Source organism: Mustela lutreola, chromosome 15, assembly GCF_030435805.1.
Source record: "Mustela lutreola isolate mMusLut2 chromosome 15, mMusLut2.pri, whole genome shotgun sequence".
Taxonomy (NCBI): Eukaryota; Metazoa; Chordata; class Mammalia; order Carnivora; family Mustelidae; genus Mustela; species Mustela lutreola.
Genome location: NC_081304.1, coordinates 24,260,387 through 24,280,090, shown reverse-complemented (window position 1 = coordinate 24,280,090; position 19,704 = coordinate 24,260,387). Strand labels below are relative to the sequence as shown.

The following is a 19,704-nucleotide window of genomic DNA, read 5'->3' as shown; positions in this document are numbered from 1 at the left end:
GCCCCCGCTCCTCCCCCCCGTCGCGCACCTCCACCCCCCGTCGCGCACCTCCACCCCCCTCCCCCCGCCTCCGCTGCTGATCTGGGCCTGGAGAGATACTTAAAAACATCCAGTGGGGGCACTGATGCCAGCCTTTCTGCCTCCGTCGGCTACAAGTTGCCTCTGTCTAGAAAGGGGGTGGGGGGTGGTCGATGGGGGGAAGGAAAGAGTTCCACCACTGGCTCCCCTCCCCTAAACTGCCCCCGAAGTGAGAGAGGGGACGGCGGCAGCAAGAGTTCAGTCGCCCCCAGAATGAGGAAAAGCGACAGCTTTTGCCCGAGCCCGGAGGGAGGGGCAGGGACTTTGCCATTGAACTTGAAGTTTCTGGTAGGTGGTCTTCAACGCCTCCGCCCTTACTCTCTTAAACGCTTTGCAGGAAGAGGGGGAAAGGGGGAGGAGGGGTGTGGGGGGCACCTCCGGTCTTGGGAAGGCGGGAGAAGGTCAAGCCGCGGGGGAAAGCCTGGAGGGACCTGAAGAAGGGCTGGGGACTCCGAGGTTGGGGGGAGGCGAGGAGGCCTCTGTATGCACTGGGAAGGAGACACTCCGGCCTTCGCCCGAAGTGGGGAGCCTTCTGTTGTGCGCCTTCTCCCTGAGCCCCGCCCCAGACTCTCCGCGCTCCTCTCCTTTCTCCTCTAGCCTAAGGTGAGCCAGCGGAGCCCTGCGCCGCTCCGCTCGGGAGGCTGAAACCTCCAGGCCGGCTCCTGCCGAGCTCAAGGCCTTGACGCAAGCTGAATCCCCGGCCGGCCTTTGCAGAGAGAACACGAGTGTTGTGCACCCATTCCTCAGACCAGGGACTGGCTAGTTTCAATACCTCCAAGAGTGCGTTTCTCCGTAATAAGATAAACGAACTGACCCATGGGCCGAAGGCGTTGCCGCTCTGTCTGGGACCCGCTTCAGAAAGCTCTGGAAAGGTCTTCCCAGGAATGCGGAGAGTCCACGATCTAGGCGGGCAAGGAAGGGCGGGTAAAAGGAACTCGAGCCCAGAGACTGACCACCAGGCGAGGGCATCTCCACTTTGGTTCCTGGAGAGACGCGCAGCTGCGGGAGTGGAAAGCGCTTCGTAGCATGCGGGACGGGCGTGGCCTGGGCAGGGGACAGGCTGGCAGGTGGGAACGAGCGCCAGCCACCAGGCCCCCCAGATGACCGCTGTTGGTCTCCGAGTGGATGGAGTCCTGGCAGAGACAAAGTCAATATTATTGTTAATGTTACTGCTATTGTTCTTATTTAAAAATCAGAATTCTTTGCAACACACCTGTTTTTGAAAACTCAGTGAAAATTAACTGTAATGAAAACGCTGATGATTGACTAACTCACCGTTAAGAGAAAGGCTCTGGCCCTTAAAAAGATAAATCGGAGGGCGTATGGCTGGCTCCTGGGAAGAGTGTGGGACTTCATTTCCGAGTGGAGAGTTCAAGCCCCATGTTGGGTGTAGAGATGACTTAAATACATAAAACATAAAAAACAAATTCAGTCTATTTTAGTCTCTGAACCGCTGTCTCCCCACCCCCCACCATTCCTGAATCCTTTCCAGAAGCTTGGTAAGCGCCAGGATCTGAGGAGCAGCTGGAGGGGATCCACGCTGCTGGTGTTATGTGGACAGGGTTCAGAGCTGCAGGAGGGGGGCACTTGCCCAAGTCGTTAGGCACTGACACTACTAATCCTTTGGTTTTAAGGGGAACACAGTAATCTACACGCACACTCTGGACTCACCGGTACCCATTTTCCCTCCCTCCAAGCGAACGCCTCCTGCTCATGCCCCCTTTGGAGCTACTGCTCTCACACTGACAAAACCTACAATTGAGCGCACGCTTCATAAAATGAGGAAATTGAGACCAAGAGAGGGTAAATTACTTGATCAGAGTCCCTCGGCCTGCTGCAGCAGAGCCGAACCCTAAAGCAGGAGCTCTTTTTTTTTTTTTTTTTTTAAGATTTTATTTATTTATTTGTCAGACAGAGATCACAAGTAGGCAGAGTCAGGTAGAGAGAGCGGGGGGAAGCGGGCTCCCCACCGAGCAGAGAGCCCAATGCAGGGCTCCATCCCAGGACCCTGGGATCAGGACCTGAGCTGAAGGCAGAGGCTTTAACCCACTGAGCCATCCAGGCGTCCCAAAGCAGGAGCTCTTAATGTCTAAAATCCTCTGTCTACACCACCCGGAGAAATCAGGAATCCCAGTCTCTTCCTGCATGCCCCTTTTCACAAGGGCCCCCTGGACACTGGCAAACACCTGTTTGCATCAGCAGCCAGCTTCTGATGCCACACAGGTGCACTTAAACTCCTTAGACCTACCTTCACCTGGGTGCACCAGGCAGATTTGCATAAGTGCAAACAACACCACCATCAACACGTGATTAAAGACAAACGGAAATTTAGTTCAATCCACTACTCATTTACCCAGGGCCTACCGCGTGCAGAATCTTCCCCTGGGGGTGGGAGGCTTTTGGAGAGACATTGGAAAGACCATCTCCCATCCCACTGAGCCCTGCCTCACGCTTGCCGCCAGTTCTTGGGTCTACAGCTTCCTCAGATGGGACCTCTGACGTCGCGTGGTGGGGTCCATGACTACAACCAGAACAAGTCTTTCTCACAAGGACTGAGAAAGATTCGCCTCTCTCCCTGTGGCATCTGGGGGAGTTTCCCAGAAAAGGTCTTGGAGTAACACCTTGAAAGATGTTTATAACATAAATCCAGGAGGGAAGATGCGAGCAAAACTCGGGGAGGAGGCTGGAAAACGCAGGCTGTGCAGAGATCAGTGGGGCCCGGGGCTTTGGCTGGGAAGAGCAGGCAGAGGAGCGGGCACGGGCGTCAGCACCGGGTTCTGAGAGCTGGGCCAAGCCTGCGCAGTGAGCCGCCGCTTGTAGCCGTTCCTACGGTGACCGCCCCACTCCGGCGCAGGCGGGACTGCACCAAATGTCGGCGTCGGCTACCGGCCGGGCACCGCTGGCCCCAGGCATGGGAAAGGAGACAGCGGGCCTGGTACCCTTCCTGAGGACCCTGGGCTCTCCATTCTAGCCTCGTCCTAGACCTGCGCTCGGCCTTTGTCCGACTGACGGTTGAAGTTCACTGCCCTTCCCCCTCCACGCAGGGTTTTGTCATCGAACTTGAGCCAGGCTATAAACATTCCTTCACCCCTCGGGGAGCTGGATCCGGGCGCGGAGCGGGCGGAGAGAAAGGGGGCAGGGGAGGGTTGTGGAAGGACCCGGAACGGAGAGGCCGGGCCGCTCCCAGCCAAGCCTGCACTGCTTTATCAACAAGCGTCTGTTCTTTGTCTTGCGCGGAAAACTCGCCAGGTCTGCGTTAAAAATCCCGGTTATTGAGGCTCTCCAGCAAGTGAGAGCCGTGTAGTAGTCAGGATCGACATAATGGCAGCTTTTTCATTTTCACTCTTTCCTAAGTCATGTTTTCTTACCTTATTTTTAGGCAGCAAAATCCCCTATTTTTTTTTTTTTTTAATCCCTAGGAAAAACAAACGCATAAATAGCAAAGGAGGGGCGCCTGACCGGCCTAGTCGGTGGAGCCCGAACTCTTGACCTCGGGGCTGGTGAGTTCAAGCCCCATGTTGGGTGTAGAGATTACTTAAAAAATAAAATCTTAAAAAATTAAATACCCAAAGAATAATAGCTAGAGCAGATGGATTATTAGAGAACATTCGAGTACGTTATTCTGAGAAGGTCGCCTCTGTTTTCAAAGCGCCCCTCCCCCGGTGGGGTGATTGCAGCCGGCAGCCGCGGAGGCCTAAGGAGCCCTCGGTCTCCTCAGGCTCTGGAACCTTGAACTTGGGAAATGGGGCGTCCTCCCCACCCCCACGTTCGTGGCCGAGAAAATACTGGCCTGCGGAGACGCCAGACCTGGGAAGCTGGCGCGGCCTTCCCAGCGACAGGGCGGCGGAGGCTGCACAGAGCGGCGTGTGGGAACGGAGTTGCGGATTTGGGTTTTTTCCATTTTCTTCTTCTTCTTCTTCTCCACCCCCCCCCCTTTTTTTTTCCTTTTTTCTTTTTAAGGAATCTAGGATCCTGGAGCAAGGGAGGATCAAAGACTTTATCCTGCGGTCTCTTCCTGGCTGCATAAACTGCAGTGTCCTGGGGACAGGGCGCGCAGGGTAGGGGGGACTCCGCTACTCCAGGTCCCGGTGGCGGCCGGCTTCCCCTCCCTGGCGGGTCGGCAACCGTCAAGAAGGCACCCAATACCGCCGAACCAACGAAGAAGCACCTGGCCTCCTGATTTGGGGTCAGATCTAGAGCCGGGAGGCAGCGCCACTCTGGCAAACCCGAGAAGAGGCCTGAGGGAGTTGTCGGGATGAGAGGCTCCCCGTTCTCCCCAGCCCCCCATTTGGTTTTTGCCTGCTACGGGACTCGGATCGAAGGGGTTTGTCCTTTCATCTTCCTCGGCGACCTTGGATCCCCAGGCTTTCTGGGTCCTGGAAAGACCCCAGCCAGGCCTTCTCCCTTTGTCTAACTTTGCCCGAGACGGGGGAGAGGCGTGGCACCTGGGTCAAATTCACCGACCAGGGCCACATCTTTTAGGGCAGGTGGGGCCAAGGTTGGCACCCAGACCAGGAGCACCCTAAGCAAGCAGGACTTTGTGTGTGTGTAGTGGGGGGTGGGAAGCTGGGGGCGAGGAGGGGGAGGAGGCGGGGAGGCAGAAGCCGGTAGAAGGGCTTTTCAATTTTAGTTTGTTGTTCGATTCTCACATCCCTGCGCTGGCCTCCCCTCATCTCTGTACAGGAGAAATCACGGGATCGATCGGAAACGAAGGCGTTTGTGTGGAAAAATAAATGTCAAGATCTCATGGAGTGAGCTTCCCAGAAATGGTAGTAAGTCTTTGGCACTTGGGTCGTTTTTGCGTTAGTCGGGTCCCGCGTTTGTGAAAATTAAGGATTTACAGTGTTGGACACAACCTTTTCTGTGGAATCCGATTCTGAGTAAAAGAGGCCACATCTAAAGTTGCCCAAAGGCTTCAGACTAAAACACATTGAAATGATTACCCCCAACATTCTTGCCTTAAAAAAAAAAAACAAAAAAACCAAAACCCTCAAAGTACAAAAAACATATCCAGATCACAGAAAATAAAATGTAGAGCTTTAAATCCATGCCTATTTTAAAAACTAATTTTAGTAAACAAGCATTTAAGCATTTAAAACTTTTTTTTTTTCCATTTGAGATTTTAGTACTCCTGTTTTACAACCAACTTTTGTGTCCCCTCCTCCCCACCTTAATTCTACACATCCTGTCCTGGTTTTCTTTTCTTTTTAATTTTTTAAAAAGCAAGCTCTACGCCCACTGTGGGGTTTGAACTCAAATCCTGATATGACTGACCCAGCCAGGCGCCCCATGATTTTAAGAAACACTATACTCTGACTACATCCTAGGCAATTTTCCAGGTTATTACAGTCTTCAAAATGCCATTTAAAAAACCACATAGGGGTGCCTGGGTGGCTCAGTGGGTTAAAGCCTCTGCCTTCAGCTCAGGTCATGATCCCAGGGTCCTGGCATGGAGCCCCAATCAGCTCTCTGCTCAGCAGAGAGCCTGCTTGCCCCCCCACCCACCCACCTGCCTCTCTGCCTACTTGTGATCTCTGTCAAGTGAATAAATAAAATCTTAAAACATAAATAAATAAATAACCACATAATGTGCCACAAAATAAGTTGTGTAATTTAGAAAACCATTTCCCCAAATGTTTGTCATTTTGTTTGATTCACATTTAAAAAGAAAATAGGTTTTTTTCCTAATTAGAAAAGTAACAAATTCCATCATCCAGAATCTCAAAGATAAAAAAATACAATGACAAAAATAAAATCTATTCCATAGTCTACCACCTAAAGTTTATCAAAGCTAATATTTTGTTGTATTTTCTTCAGTTGTTTTTCCTTCCCTATGCATATGATTTCAAAACTGAGTTTCTGCATGAACATTTGTGTATCTTGCCTTTTAATTTAATATTATTCTCCGTGTCATTAAATGTTCTCCAAGAGCATGGTTTTAAGGATTGCATAGTATCTAAGTCCTTGAGGTATGTCATCAGGTGGAAAACCATTTCTACATTTATGGATCATGGAGATAGTTTCCATGTTTACTTTAAAAAATAATTCATCAGCGAGAAGGAGAACACTGTTATGCCCCTAAGTATGTTCGATAGGGAGATGGGAGTTGAATCTTCAAAATTCAAGCACTAGAACGCTTCACATTTTCTAGGTAAAAAATTCCTCCTCCCCAGTATTGATTGGGAGGGAACAAAAGGGGGGCCCTTTAGAGTGCTTAAAATATTCCACGTTTCTATCAGGGTGGTGGTCACACGGGTGGGGATGCCTGTGAAAGATTAATTAAGCGGAACACGTAAGATTGGTACACTTATAAAAATTTTAAACTGCTCTCACACTCTTGCAAATTTATGTCTGTTTCCATAGAGAAACAACAATGCAGGAAACAGGTTGAGGAAGGGAGGGAGGGGTGGGGACCAGCCCAAACTGGATCGAGGCACCCCTTGGCTAGGTTCACACAGCCCCAAAGTAAATATTTGACAGCTAGTGCTGAGGGGGAGAAAAAGAGACTGGCCCTTCTCCCTGCCCCCAGCGCTAGCCCTTGTTAAGGAAAGATGGGTTTTCTTTTCCTTTTTTTTTTTTTTTTTTAAGATTTCATTTATTTATTTGACAGAGAGAGAGACATATCGAGAGAGGGAACACAAGCAGGGGGAGTGGGAGAGGGAGAAAGCAGGGAGCCGGATGCGAGGCTGGATCTCAGGGCCCCAGGATCATGACCCGAGGCCACCCAGGTGCCCTGGATTTTCTATTATAGTTGCGCTCCATTCCATGGCTTTGAATTTCCCTGGTGAGCAGGGCAGGAGTAAAAGTAGGGTAGAAGAGGTTTATAAAGAAGGTTAAGATGAACAAATAAGCAGCTGACATTGTCATGGGAAATAGAAGTGGGCTGCTTTCTACATGATGTAAAAATTTTTAAAAATCTCAGGAAAAAGATTAATTTTGGATCTGTGTTGCCATCTACTTTTTCACTTAGGGAGATGGCCAACAGGACCCAGAGCCTTTGGGGATAACTGCCCTCCCAGTTGACAAGGAGGAGCCCAGAGAGCTGTCTGGTGTCTGAGTCTGGTTTTATTGGCACTACCTGGTGTGGCCCTGTGTGCTGGCCGGAACACGTGCTTAGTCCCTGGGATGCGGGAGGAGAGGAGAAAACCCTTCAAACTATTTGGCACCAGTCATTTCTTGATGTCCTTCGGATAGAAGATAGTTACAACCACGGCTGAGTGTTCAGCTATGATTTTTTTATTCATAAAAAAGTTCAGCTATGACATTTTAATTTATTTATTCACTTACTTTTTATTTATCTTTATTAATTTAATTTAATTTTTTAAATTAAAAAAAGTTTTATTTATTTATTTGTCAGAGAGAGAGAGCAGGCACTCTTAAGCAAGGACAATGGCAGGAAGAGGAAGAAGCAGGCTCCCTGCTGAGGGGCTCCAGGCTCCCTCCTCGAGCTCCCTGCTCGAGCCCAATGCGGGTCTCGATCCCAATGCGGGCCTCGATCCCAATGCGGGCCTCGATCCCAGGACCCTGGAATCATGACCTGAGCGGAAGGGAGATCCTTAACCAACTAAGCCATCCAGGCATCCCTTTAATTTAATTTTTTTTAAAGTAGACTTCCCACCCAAAATAGGGCTTGAACTCACAACCCTCTACCAGTCAAGCCAGCCAGGTGCCCAGTGATTTTCAATTCTTTTTTTTTTTTTTTTTAAAGATTTTATTTATTTGACAGAGAGATCACAAGTGGGCAGAGAGAGGGGGGGAAGCAGGCTCCCCGCTGAGCAGAGAGCCCAATGCGGGGCTCGATCCCAGGACCCTGAGATCATTACCTGAGCAGAAGGCAGAGGGCCAACCCACTGAGCCACCCAGGCGCCCCTGATTTTGAATTCATTGCCATTTAATTCCCTTTCAGTTAGGATTGGAATGAAATTGGATATTTTTAAAAAGATTTTATTTATTTATTTGACAGAGAGAGATTACAAGTAGGCAGAGCGGCAGGCAGAGAGAGAGAAAGGAGGAAGCAGGCTCCCTGCTGAGCAGAGAGCCCGATGCGGGACTCGATCCCAGGACCCTGAGATCATGACCTGAGCCGAAGGCAGCGGCTTAACCCACTGAGCCACCCAGGCGCCCTGAAATTGGATTTTTAATATCTGATGAAGACATCAAAGACATCTTTCTATGTCAGGAAAAGATATTGTGGGTGTTTTATAAAAAAAGCTTCTCTCCCCCCCACTTTTGAGGTAGAACATAATTCAATAAAGTGCATTGATTTTTAAATACATGGCTCAAAGAATATTTCCCCATGGAATCATCATTCAGAACAAGATATAGAACATTTCCTGCACCCATGGAGGTTCCTTTTCAGTATATCCCAGAGATGATTGCTATTCTGATTTCCATTGCTATGAATTAGTTTTACTTTGAAATTCATATAAGTAGAATCGTATGGTAGACTCTTTGGGTCTGCTTTATGCCATTCCACAAAATGTGTGATTTGTCTACGTTGGTGTGTGTATCAGTAGTTTATTCTTTGAAACTGCTCTATGCTATTCCATTGTATGGACATACCACAACTAGTTTATCCATTCACCCTTTTTTTTTTTTTAAAGATTTTATTTATTTATTTGACAGAGATCACACGTAGGCAGAGAGGCAGGTGGTGGTGGTGGGGGAAACAGGCTCCCAGTGGGGCAGAGAGCCCAACGTGGGTCTCAGTCCCAGGACTCTGAGATCATGACCTGAGCCAAAGGCAGATCCTCAACCCACTGAGCCACCCAGGTGCCCCTATCCATTCACCTCTTGATAGATATTGAAATTGTTTCTATTTTTTGCTACTATGAATATTCTTGAACAGTTCTTCTGGTGGAAAAATCCACTCATTTCCTATAGAATTTCTGGATTATAGGGTAGATAATGTGTTTAACTTCACTAGCTATGTGGCGTCTTTAAAAATCAAATTATTTATACAACAGTCCTAATTTCCCTACAACTGGCGCAAGTGCTCAGATGTAAGAGGATGAAAAACCCAATATGGATGGATATGATTACATTTACTAGAATTTCTATAATAAGCTTGTTGTGCAGTCTTAATGACTTGGATCCTTGGGATAGCAGAAATTTGTGTTTGCTGATAACAGCATTAAGACTCAGGCTCTGGTACTTCTTGTAGCCTCTCTCCACCCATCCAGTCCTAAAGCACAGTTGCATCCACAAATTACATCTGTGTGGATCTCACTGAATCGCCAAATGCAAGTGCAAAGAGTCAGGGCAAAGAAAAACCATGACCGAGGTCAATGGTCAGGATCAGTGGGGCCCAGCGGCTCAGGGGCAGGGGCCAGGGCGGAGGGGTTGGTTCGTGCTAAAAAATGGAAGCGATTCTCTGGGGTCCTGATCTGGAAGCTGAGTTATGACGGGAAATTTATTGCTCTGTGGTCTTTTAACAAGAAGTGATCTATCTTCCTGGGCAGAACTTCCATTACTGGTGATGGGTGCCTGGAGCCAGCTTATTAAAAACCATCATTTCAACCCCCAAAGCGAAGGTGCCACAGTATGTTGGAACAGAATGCTAATTTCCAGCTCCACATCATAATCTGGGACATGGAGAGAGTATTATGAGCATTTTAATATTCAAGAGGAAGGACACCCAGTGCTATTTCTGCAGCTACCCCTCTGAGCCCAGAGAGCATTAGGAGCTGACTTTATTTCTCGGGTCCCACGTCCTGGTCCCCCAGGTTGACACACCACTCAGGCTCTCCTCTGTGCTTTGATCTGCTTCTGGACATGGCCTTGGCCTGGTCTCAGACAGAGCTGACATCTGTGTACAGCAGCTGTGGTGGATTGGATTGAGCAGTGAACTTTGAGTTGATGGGTTGGATTCAAGTCCCAGCTTTCTCCCATGAGAAAGCCCTCTTATGTTTGTATGGTGCTATTTATTTATTTATTTATTTATTTATTTATATTGTTAAAATTTTTATTTTTTATTTTATATTATTTATTTAAAAATATTTTATTTATTTATTTGTTTGACAGACAGAGATTACAAGTAGGCAGAGAGGCAGGCAGAGAGAGAGGGAAGCAGCCTCCCTGCTGAGCAAAGAGCTGGATGTGGGGCTCCACCCCAGAACACTGGGGATCATGACCGGAGCTGAAGGCAGAGGTTTTAACCCACTGAGCCATGCAGGTGCTCCTATTTTAAAAAATTTTAAAAAGATTTTATTTATTTGAGAGAGAGATAGATTGACAGTCATGGCAACAGAGAGCACAAGCAGCTAGGAGAGGGAGAAGCAGGCTCCCCACTGAGCAGGGAGCCTGACATGGAGCTTGATCCTAGGATGTTGGGACCATGACCTGAGCCGAAGGCAGACACTTAACAGACTGAGCCACCCAGGCACCCCTGTATGGTGCTTTTTAATTTTCCAAGTACCTGTGTACCATCTCATCTTCTATCTTGTGTGAGGTACAGGGAAAAAATTGCCCCATTTTACAGAGAGGGTAAATCAATACCCTGGAGGCAGCACCTTGTTTTTTTATTTTTTAAGTTAAAAATTTTATCTATTATCCATCTATCTATCTATCTATCTATCTATCATCTATCTATCATCTGTCATCTATCTATTTGACAGAGAGATAGAGAGCACAAGCAGGGGAAATGGCAGAGGGAGAGGGAGAAGCAGGCTTCCCGCTGAGCAGGGAGCCAGATGAGGGGCTCGATCCCAGGACCCTGGGATCATGACCTGAGTCAAAGGCGGTTGCTTAACTGACTGAGTCACCCAGGAGCCCCTTGTTTGTTTTTGGAAGCCTTTACTCATTGGCTTTTGTCTCTCCCCTATGCGCTTCGAGAGTAGATCTAAGAGGTTTGAATGAAGGGAGCAGGAGAAATTTCACGAAGATCTCTCAGGGTTGAACCCATTTTTACACCCCTCCCACAGAGTTTCTCTACTCCCACTCCAGCTGTATTGTCCAAATGATCAATGAACTTTCGATGTCATGCAGGGAGATCTAAGGAGATGGTTGAAACGGTCAGGACAAGAATAAGCCACGTGACTGAACAGAGTACAAGTACTTAACACTCCAGCCTGTCAGAAGATATGGCATCTGAAATGCTTGGAGTGGGGGCATAGGGACTGGGGACCCTGATTTCTTAGACATGATGGTGGTGGGGATCTCCCCAAGATGGGTAGTTGAAGGGTCATTTTCAGCTGTTATCATAGCAAAATAGTCACAAAGTTCTGAATCTTGGTGTCTATTTTAACAAAAAAACCACGAATCTTACATCATTGCCACGGAATATCAGCTGTATCCCAATACATGTGGTTGATTTCATGTACTGTCGTGGTTTTTATCACTCATAAAAAACCGCCCTAGCAAGTTGTGTCCCTCCAGGAATCTGGGGTCACGTGCTGTGTGCTTGGCACTCGAGCTGAAGACTCAAGAGTATTTTCTTCATTTTCCTCTCCCCTTTATTAAAATAGTCGGATAGCCAAAATGAAGTCATCTCAATTTCCAGTTGTTTTAGCATCAGTGGCCTGTAGGAGAAGTCAGTTTGTGCCTACCTGAATCTTTCATTTGGATGTTTAGTGTCGCAGGTTCTGAGGCATGGGAGGGCCAAAAACGTGGCATCTGGGACCCCTGTCAAGTGTGTGTGTAGACGGCAGTTAAAAGCAGTGTTGTCCCCTTCCCAGCATGGCCCCAAATGGGGAGAACTTGGCTTTAGAGGCAGAACTGGGCTTGGACCTGAGAATCAACAACATCCCTGCCTAAGGCTGATCTCCTTCCAATGGTGAGCCAGACTCTGAAACAAAGGATTCCCACCCCGCTTCACTCTCAAAGCAACCAGGGGTTTCCTTCCGTGAGGGAGCCCCTCCTGCAGCCCAGGGTGAGTAACTGGGGGCGGATTCTTGTTTCATTTCAGAGATGATCTGGAGGACTGACCCAAGACCTCTCTCAATAAAAGCATTTTATTTGTCCCCAAGAAGGTTTCCTCGGAAGCCTCTCCCGTGCCCCATGTCCTGTTTGTACTGTGAATGTTTGCATGCCCCAGATTCGCTTTTGGCACAGCTCTTGGGCAGAAGTGTGACTCTCTGGGCTGAGAAGTCTCCAAGTTGCCAAGGGGTTTCCTAGGGGGCTACCTCTGCCACCTCGGCTTCATTGAAGAGGCTGACCGGGTCTATCCTGAAGCTTGAATGACACCTCAGTCCTTATCCTCTGCTCTCTAAGAGCAGGAAACTGCAAAGATGAGAAGAATCGGGGTGTGGGGAGGCAAGTGGCCATGAGGCATTTCTGTCCCGGCCCCTCAGTCTTGAACCTCCAAAGGGAGAACTGAACCCAGCAATGATATACCATTGAGTCCCGGTTACGTGCAAGAGAATTTTCTGCTCTGAGTTTCTCTTGGCTAACCTTACGATCCACACTGGTGACCAGGACCTCACCCTCTCCACCTGACTCTCCTGCTGATTCCTTCCCACTGCAGGGAGCTGGAAGTCTGGGAAAAATGAGACCATTGTTGATCTTGGTATTCGAGGGAGAGGACAGCTTCTCTGAAGCTCTGGTTTTGCTTTCTGTGTCACATTGTTCCAGAGAGAAAGCGGGTCTAGCCGAGAGGTTGCGGAAATCACCCTCTTCACTCTGCCCTCATAGCATAGCTTGGGACCTTGACTTCAGAGCCCCAAGTCCTGACTCTCCAGGTGCTAGATGAATACCGGTTGGATGAATGAATTAAACGGGGCATGAATAAATCAGTATATTCCAGGGAAACCACCATGCATTTACCTGTCACGCAACTGAAACTGCATTGGAAAGGAAAACTGAAAATCAGAAAGCTTATTTGATAGGGGGCGCCTTTCAATGTAAACTGAGAGATAAGATTTTAATACTGTCTTAGGGCACTAATGACATGCCTACCATACCACCCCGTCTTGTCTCAGCCCTATAAGTCATTTCTTTATCCCGAAGTCTTCAGTGTTCCCTTCTTTTTTTTAAGCTTTTATTTATTTGACAGAGAGAGACACAGCAAGAGAGGGAACACAAGCAGGGGGAGTGGGAGAGGGAGAAGCAGGCTCCCTACGGAGCAGGGAGTCTGAGGTGGGACTCGATCCGACCCTGAGATCATGACCTGAGCTGAAGGCAGATGCGACACTTAACAACTGAGCCACCCAGGCACCCCAATAAACACTTGTTAATAAAATCCTGATTGTTGGTGCATGGGTGGCTCAGTTAGTTAAACAACTGCTTTCAGCTCCAGTCATGATCCCGGGGTCCCGGGATTGAGTTCCACATTGAGTCCCGCATCGGGCTCCCTGCTCAGTGGGGAGTCTGCTTCTCCTTCTGACCTTCTACCCCCTTGTCCTCTAATTCTCTCCCTCTCAATAATTAAATAAATAAAATCTAAAAAAAAATCCTGATTGTTAAGTGAAAAAAGGTATAGAATAAGATTATAGGCGTCTACCTTCTGTCTAAAAAGCGGGGGGACAAGAATATATCATCACCAAAGTTATCATTTGCATAAAGATAATCTGCAAGGACATAGAAAGCCACAGTGGTTTCTCTGAGGGGACAGGGTGACAGTGAGAATGGGAGAGAGGGAGACATTGGGTGGGGGAGATTTTTTACTTACATTTTTATAGGTTTTTTTTTTTTTTTAAATCAGATAATGTATATCTCTTTAAAGTAAAAGAGGTTGTTGAAGTGGTTTAGCCACTGGGGACTATTCTGATGCTGCCCCTGAACTTGAGAGGTGACAGTTCCTCGTGTTTTGTCACCAGCCCATCAGCTCTATGGCAGGTGGCCGGCTGCCCCTGCAGATGGTGATAAAACAGCTTGATATATGGAAAGCCGGGGTAGGGAAGGAAGCGGGGAGAAAAGGGATAGAAAAAGGAACTTTTCTTTTTAATCAGATAACTGGCAGTTCTTTTCATTTAAGGCATTTTATATATATGTGTGTGTGTGTGTGTGTGTGTGTGTGTGTGTGTATTTGTTGTGTGTATATAGATACATAAATGTATATAATATATCTATTTCACCATATGTGTAATTTTTTTCAAGGAAAACCTAGAAAGAATACAGAAGTCTTCTGCAGGAAGAATTTAACTGACCACTAACGATACAAATTTAAGGTCATGCCAAGAGTTATTCCCCTGGACAAATGTCTCCTCTCTCAGAGAATCAGCTCTGGGAAGAGACTGTGTTTTAGAGATCATGTAAAAGGGAGGGAAAGAGACAGGGGAGAGGGAGAATAAAGCAAAACTGGGGAGAGGGAAAGAAAAGAGGAAAAAAGAGGAGACAAGAAAGAAAAAAAAAATCAGACTTAAAAGGATAGAAAAAAAAAGAGAAAGAATGAGAGCAGGAGAGAGAAAGAGACAGATTGGGAGGGAAGCAGAGAGCATGTGTCTGGGAAGGGCTTGGCAGGTAACTCCAAAGCACGCTACCGAAGGGCTCACACACCAGGCAAGACCAGTCCATGCCACCTGCCGACCTGAGATGAGGAGGAAGCCCCACATGCTTGCAGTGGAGTCTCATCCAAGGGTTCGTCTCAGCTGTCCCCCCAGGTGGCAGGCCCTCCCTAGAACCACCTCTACAGCACCAAGCAACAGGGAGGGGAGGGGTCTCTAGGCTTCCTCGGACCTTCCCAGGGCCAGTACCCATTTGCCTCCAGGAGGTGAATGCCAAGGGCAGGCTCCCCTCACAGCCTCAATTGTGCAGGCTCTGGGGATGGCGGCGTCTGGCAGGAACCCACCTGTCCTACTCTTGGTAGTGGGCGAGGTTGCCAGGGGACAATCCAGCCTCCAGCTTCTGGTCTATTTTTTTTTTTCAAGATTTTATTTATTTATTTGACAGACAGAGATCACAGAGAAATAGGCAGAGAGATGAGGAAGCATGATTCGGGGCTCCATCCCAGGACCCTGGGATCATGACCTGAGCCGAAGGCAGAGGCTTTAACCCACTGAGCCACCCAGGTGCCCCCAGCTTCTGGTTCTTTTCCTTAACAACTGGGAAGGAGTGGCTGGTATAGGCTTGGCTTCAGATTCCCCCTTCCCGGGTGGGGAGGGTTCTGAAAAGGGACAGAGAAGGCTTGGGCAAGAGTTAAGGTTGTTCATGGAAGAATTTTGACCTTGAGGTTAGCTGCGTCCCTGTGAACCCAGTCAGAGATGAGGGGATGGATGTCCGATTCCAGGTAGGATGAGGGTCTCTGTTCCCTGCTCTGAACTGCTTCCTTTCCATTTGTAGAACATCTGCGAAAGAAAGGGCCTCAGTGGTATCTTGTTAAAAGGGGAGAAAGTTCCAGGCTGTCTTTCCTTGTTAGAGGTTTATTTACTTATTTGAGAGAGAGAGAGAGAGAGAGAGAGAGAGAGACTGCAAGCCGGGGGAGTGTCAGAAGGAAGGAAGAAAAGCAGAGATGCGGGGCTCAGTCCCAGGACCCTGAGATTGTGACCTGAGCCTAAATTGAGAGTCGGTCACTTACCGGACTGAGTCACCCAGGTGCCCCAGGGTGTCTTTCCCAATCTATGTCAATTGGGTAGATATATTCTATCCTATTACCCACTACCTGGGTCAGTCACTTCCTCCTGATTTCTCTCATTTAGAGTCCTGTCCTCAGACTTCAGCTAGAAAGGAAAATGAACAAAGATATAGAAGAATTCAATGTGATCATAACCAAAAGGATCTAAAGTGTATTTATTTTTAAGATTTTATTTATTTGACAGAGAGAGATCACAAGTAGGCAGAGAGGCAGGAAGAGAGAGAAAGGAAGAGAGGCAGAGAAAGCGAGAGATAGAGAGAGAGAGGGAAGCAGGCTCACCGCCGAGCAGAGAGCCCGATGCAGGGCTCAATCCCAGGACCCTGAGATCATGACCTGAGCTGAAGGCAGAGGCTTAACCCACTGAGCCACCCAGGCACCCATCTAATGTGTATTTCATCCAATAACAGCAGAATATTCATTGTTTTCAAGTATCCAAGGAGCATATACCAACATAAACCATAATCTGGGCCCTAAAACACACTTCAGCTGATTTAAAACAAATGAAATCAGAACGAATCTGTTCTCTGACCATAATGTAATTAAAATAGAAATCAGTAACAAAAGGATAACATAAAAACGTGAAAATACTTGGAAACTGAGCCATATAGTTCTAAATAATCCATGGGCCAAACAGGTAAGTCTCGAGGGAAATTTAAAAATACATTAGGCTGAGTGAAAATGAAAATATAACATTAACATCTGTGGGACACAGCTAAAGCAGGCCTAAGAAAAAAATCTATACCCCTAAATGCATACTTTAGAAAAGAGGAGGGATGCCTGTCTGGCTTAGTTGGTAGAGAATATGATTCCTGATCTCAGGGTCTTGAGTTCAAGCCCTACCCTGGGGCTTGAAAAGAAAAGAAAAGAAAAAAGAGGATAAATCTCAAACCAGTAACCTAAGCTCCCACCTCAAGAACCTATTAAAAAAAAAGAAGAGTAAAATAAATTCAAAGTAAGTAGAAATAATAGATAAGAGCAAAAAAAAACATGAAATAGAAGACAGAAAAAAGAAAGTAGTAATGGAAAACAGAAAAGAGGGATGCCTGGGTGGCCTAGTCGGTTAAGCATCTCATAAACCCAAGGTCCTGGGATCGAGCCCTGCATTGGGCTCCCTGCTCATCATGGAGCCTGCTTCTCCCTCTGCCTCCCACTCCCTGCTTGTGCTTCCCCCCCATCTCTCTCTGACAAATAAATAAATAAAATCTTAAAAAAATAAACAGAAAAAAAGAAAAAAATCAATAAAACGAGGAGCTGATTATCTGAAAAGATCAATAAATTTCCAGCAAGATAGACACATTCATTTTTAAAAATTTTTAAAAAAGATTTTATTTATGGGGCGCCTGGGTGTCTCAGTGGGTTAAAGCCTCTGCCTTTGGCTCAGGTCGTGATCCCAGGGTCCTGGGATCCAGCCCTGCCTCGGGCTCTCTGCTCAGTGGGGAGCCTGCTTCCTCCTCTCTCTCTGCCTGCCTCTGCCTACTTGTGACCTCTGTCTGTCAAATAAATACATAAAATCTTTTAAAAAAGAAGATTTTATGTATTTATTTGACACAGAGAGAGAGAACACAAGCAAGGGGAGCAGCAGGCAGAGGGAGAGGGAGAGGCAGACTCCCTGCTGAGCAGAGAGCATGATGTGGGGCTCAATCCCAGGACCCTGAGATCAGGACCCGAGCCGAAGTCAGAGGCTTAACCCACTGAGCCACCCAGTGCCCCAAGAAAGACATTTAAAAAGAGAGAAAGAACACATCATCAATATTGGGAATGGAATAGGAGATCTCACTGTAGACATGACAGGCATCAACTGGATCACAGGGAGAAGTTCCCGGCTGGCTCTGTTGGTGAATCATGTGACTCTTGGTCTCCAGGTTCTGCGTTTGAGCCCCATGTTAGGCATGGAGATTACTTAAGAGTATTTTTTTTTTCAATTAAAAAAAGGAGAATGGGGGAATGGTGTGTAGCAAGTTGCATAATGGCCTCCTAAGATATTAGTTCCCAATCCCTGGAACCCATAAATATTACCTTGTTTGGAGGAAGGGGCTTTGCGACTGTGAGTTAAGTAAGTAAACAGGGATTTAAGTAAGGTTTCTGAGATTATCCTAGCGGGTCCTACTACCATCACTAGTGTCCTTATGAGAGAGCAGCAAAGGGGGATATAACACACAGAAGAGGGGAAGGCCATGTGACCATGGAAGAAGAGATGGAAGTGACGTGACCACAAGGCAAGGAATGCTGGCTGAAACCGAAAGATGGAAAATGCAAGGAACGGGGGGGGGGGGGGGGGTGCTTGGCTGGCTCAGTTGGCAGAACATGTGACGCTAGATCTCAGGGTTGTGAGCTGAAGCCCGACATTGGGTGTAGGGATCCCCAGAGCCTGGGGCACCTGATGGCTCAGTCGTTAAGTATCTGCCTTCAGCTCAGATCATGATCCCAGGGTCCTGGGATTGAGCGCCATATCCCGCTCCCTGCTTAGCGGGAAGCCTGCTTCTCCCTTTCTCTCTGCAGCTTCCCCTGCTTGTGTTCCCTCTTTTGCTGTGTCTCTCTGTGTCAAATAAATAAAAATCTTTAATTAAAATAAAAAAAAAAAAGAGATACCCAGAGCCTCTGGAGGGAGTGTAGTCTCATCACCTTGATTTCGGTCCATTGATCCTGGTTTTGAATTCCTGGCCTCCAGAACCCTGACAGAATGCACTGAATTTTTTATTTTTTTTTTTTTTTCATTTTTTAAGATGACGTGGGGCCCAAACTCACAACCCTGTGATCAAGACCCAAGTTGAGTTCAAGAGTCAGATGCCTAACTGACTGAGCCACCCAGGCCCCCCAAATTTAATGTTGTTCTAAGCCACTAAGTTAATTTGTTATAGCAGTCACAGGAGGCCAAAACACTGACCACCTCTACACACACGAATTTGGCAACTTAAATGAAATGTACCGATTCCTCAAATAACACAGACTACACAACTCATCTGCTATGAAAGAGGTCATTTGAATAGTCCTATGACTATCTTTTAAAAAATATTTTTATTTATTTATTTGACAGACAGAAACCACAAGTAGGCCAACCGGCAGGCAGAGAGAGAGAGGAGGAAGCAGGCTCCCCGCTGAGCAGAGAGCCCGATGTGGGGCTCGATCCCAGGACCCCTGGGATCATGACCCAAGCTGAAGGCAGAGGCTTAACCACTGAGCCACCCAGGTGCCCCAATAGTCCTATGACTATTAAGGAAATTGAATTTATAATGAACTCCCACCCCTGTCATTTCCAGGCCTAGATGGTTTCACTGGAGAATTCTACCAAACATTTAAAGCAGAATTAATCTCTACACAGTTTCTTGCAGAAAACAGAAGAGGGGGAATACTTAGCAATTCATTTTATGAAACTAGTATTACCATGATATAAAAATCAGAGAAAGACAGTACCAATACACACACACATCCCTACAGACCAAAATCCCCAATGAATATAGATGTGCAAATGTATTAGCAAATAGAATTCAGCAAAATACAGAAAGAAATATATACCGTGACCAGGTGGAGTTTATTTCAGGGATGCAAGACTGATTCAGTATTCAAAAATCAATTATTGGGCGCCTGGGTGGCTCAGTGGGTTAAGCCGCTGCCTTCGGCTCAGGTCATGATCTCAGGGTCCTGGGATCGAGTCCCGCATCGGGCTCTCTGCTCAGCAGGGAGCCTGCTTCTCTCTCTCTCTGCCTGCCTCTCCATCTACTTGTGATTTCTGTCAAATAAATAAATAAAATCTTTAAAAAAATAATAAAAAAATTAAAAAAAAAAAAGACTTTATAAAAAAAAAAAAATCAATTATTGTAGGAGCCCCTGGGTGGCTCAGTTGGTTCAGTGTCTGCCTTTGGCTCAGGTCATGATCCCAGGGTCCTGGGATCGAGCCCCGCATCAGGCTTTCTGCTCAGCAGGGAGCCTGCTTCCTCCCTCTCTCTGCCTGCCTTTCTGCCTACTTGTGATCTCTGTCTGTAAATAAATAAAATCTTTTTAAAAAATATTGACAGTTGTGCAATAAAACACATTAATATTTACTCCAAGTGGGTTAAATGAGGACAATAGCTGGTTTGTATAGGTACCTCTATAAATTCTTCATGTCATTTCAGGTCAGG

The 19,704-nt window shown here is 47.1% G+C and overlaps 1 protein-coding gene across 1 annotated transcript in view; it reads right to left on the bottom strand.

Annotated features, from left to right (window-relative positions):
• The window catches only part of LOC131815613 (uncharacterized), a 54,984-nt gene that overhangs the window by 1,483 nt on the left and 33,797 nt on the right, over positions 1-19,704 (bottom strand). The window contains exons 3-4 of the mRNA XM_059147404.1: positions 1,354-1,477; positions 893-1,211 (exon numbers count right to left, since the gene is read on the bottom strand). Coding sequence (XP_059003387.1) covers positions 893-1,211; positions 1,354-1,477 — 443 coding nt within the window. The remainder of the gene's footprint in view (positions 1-892; positions 1,212-1,353; positions 1,478-19,704) is intronic.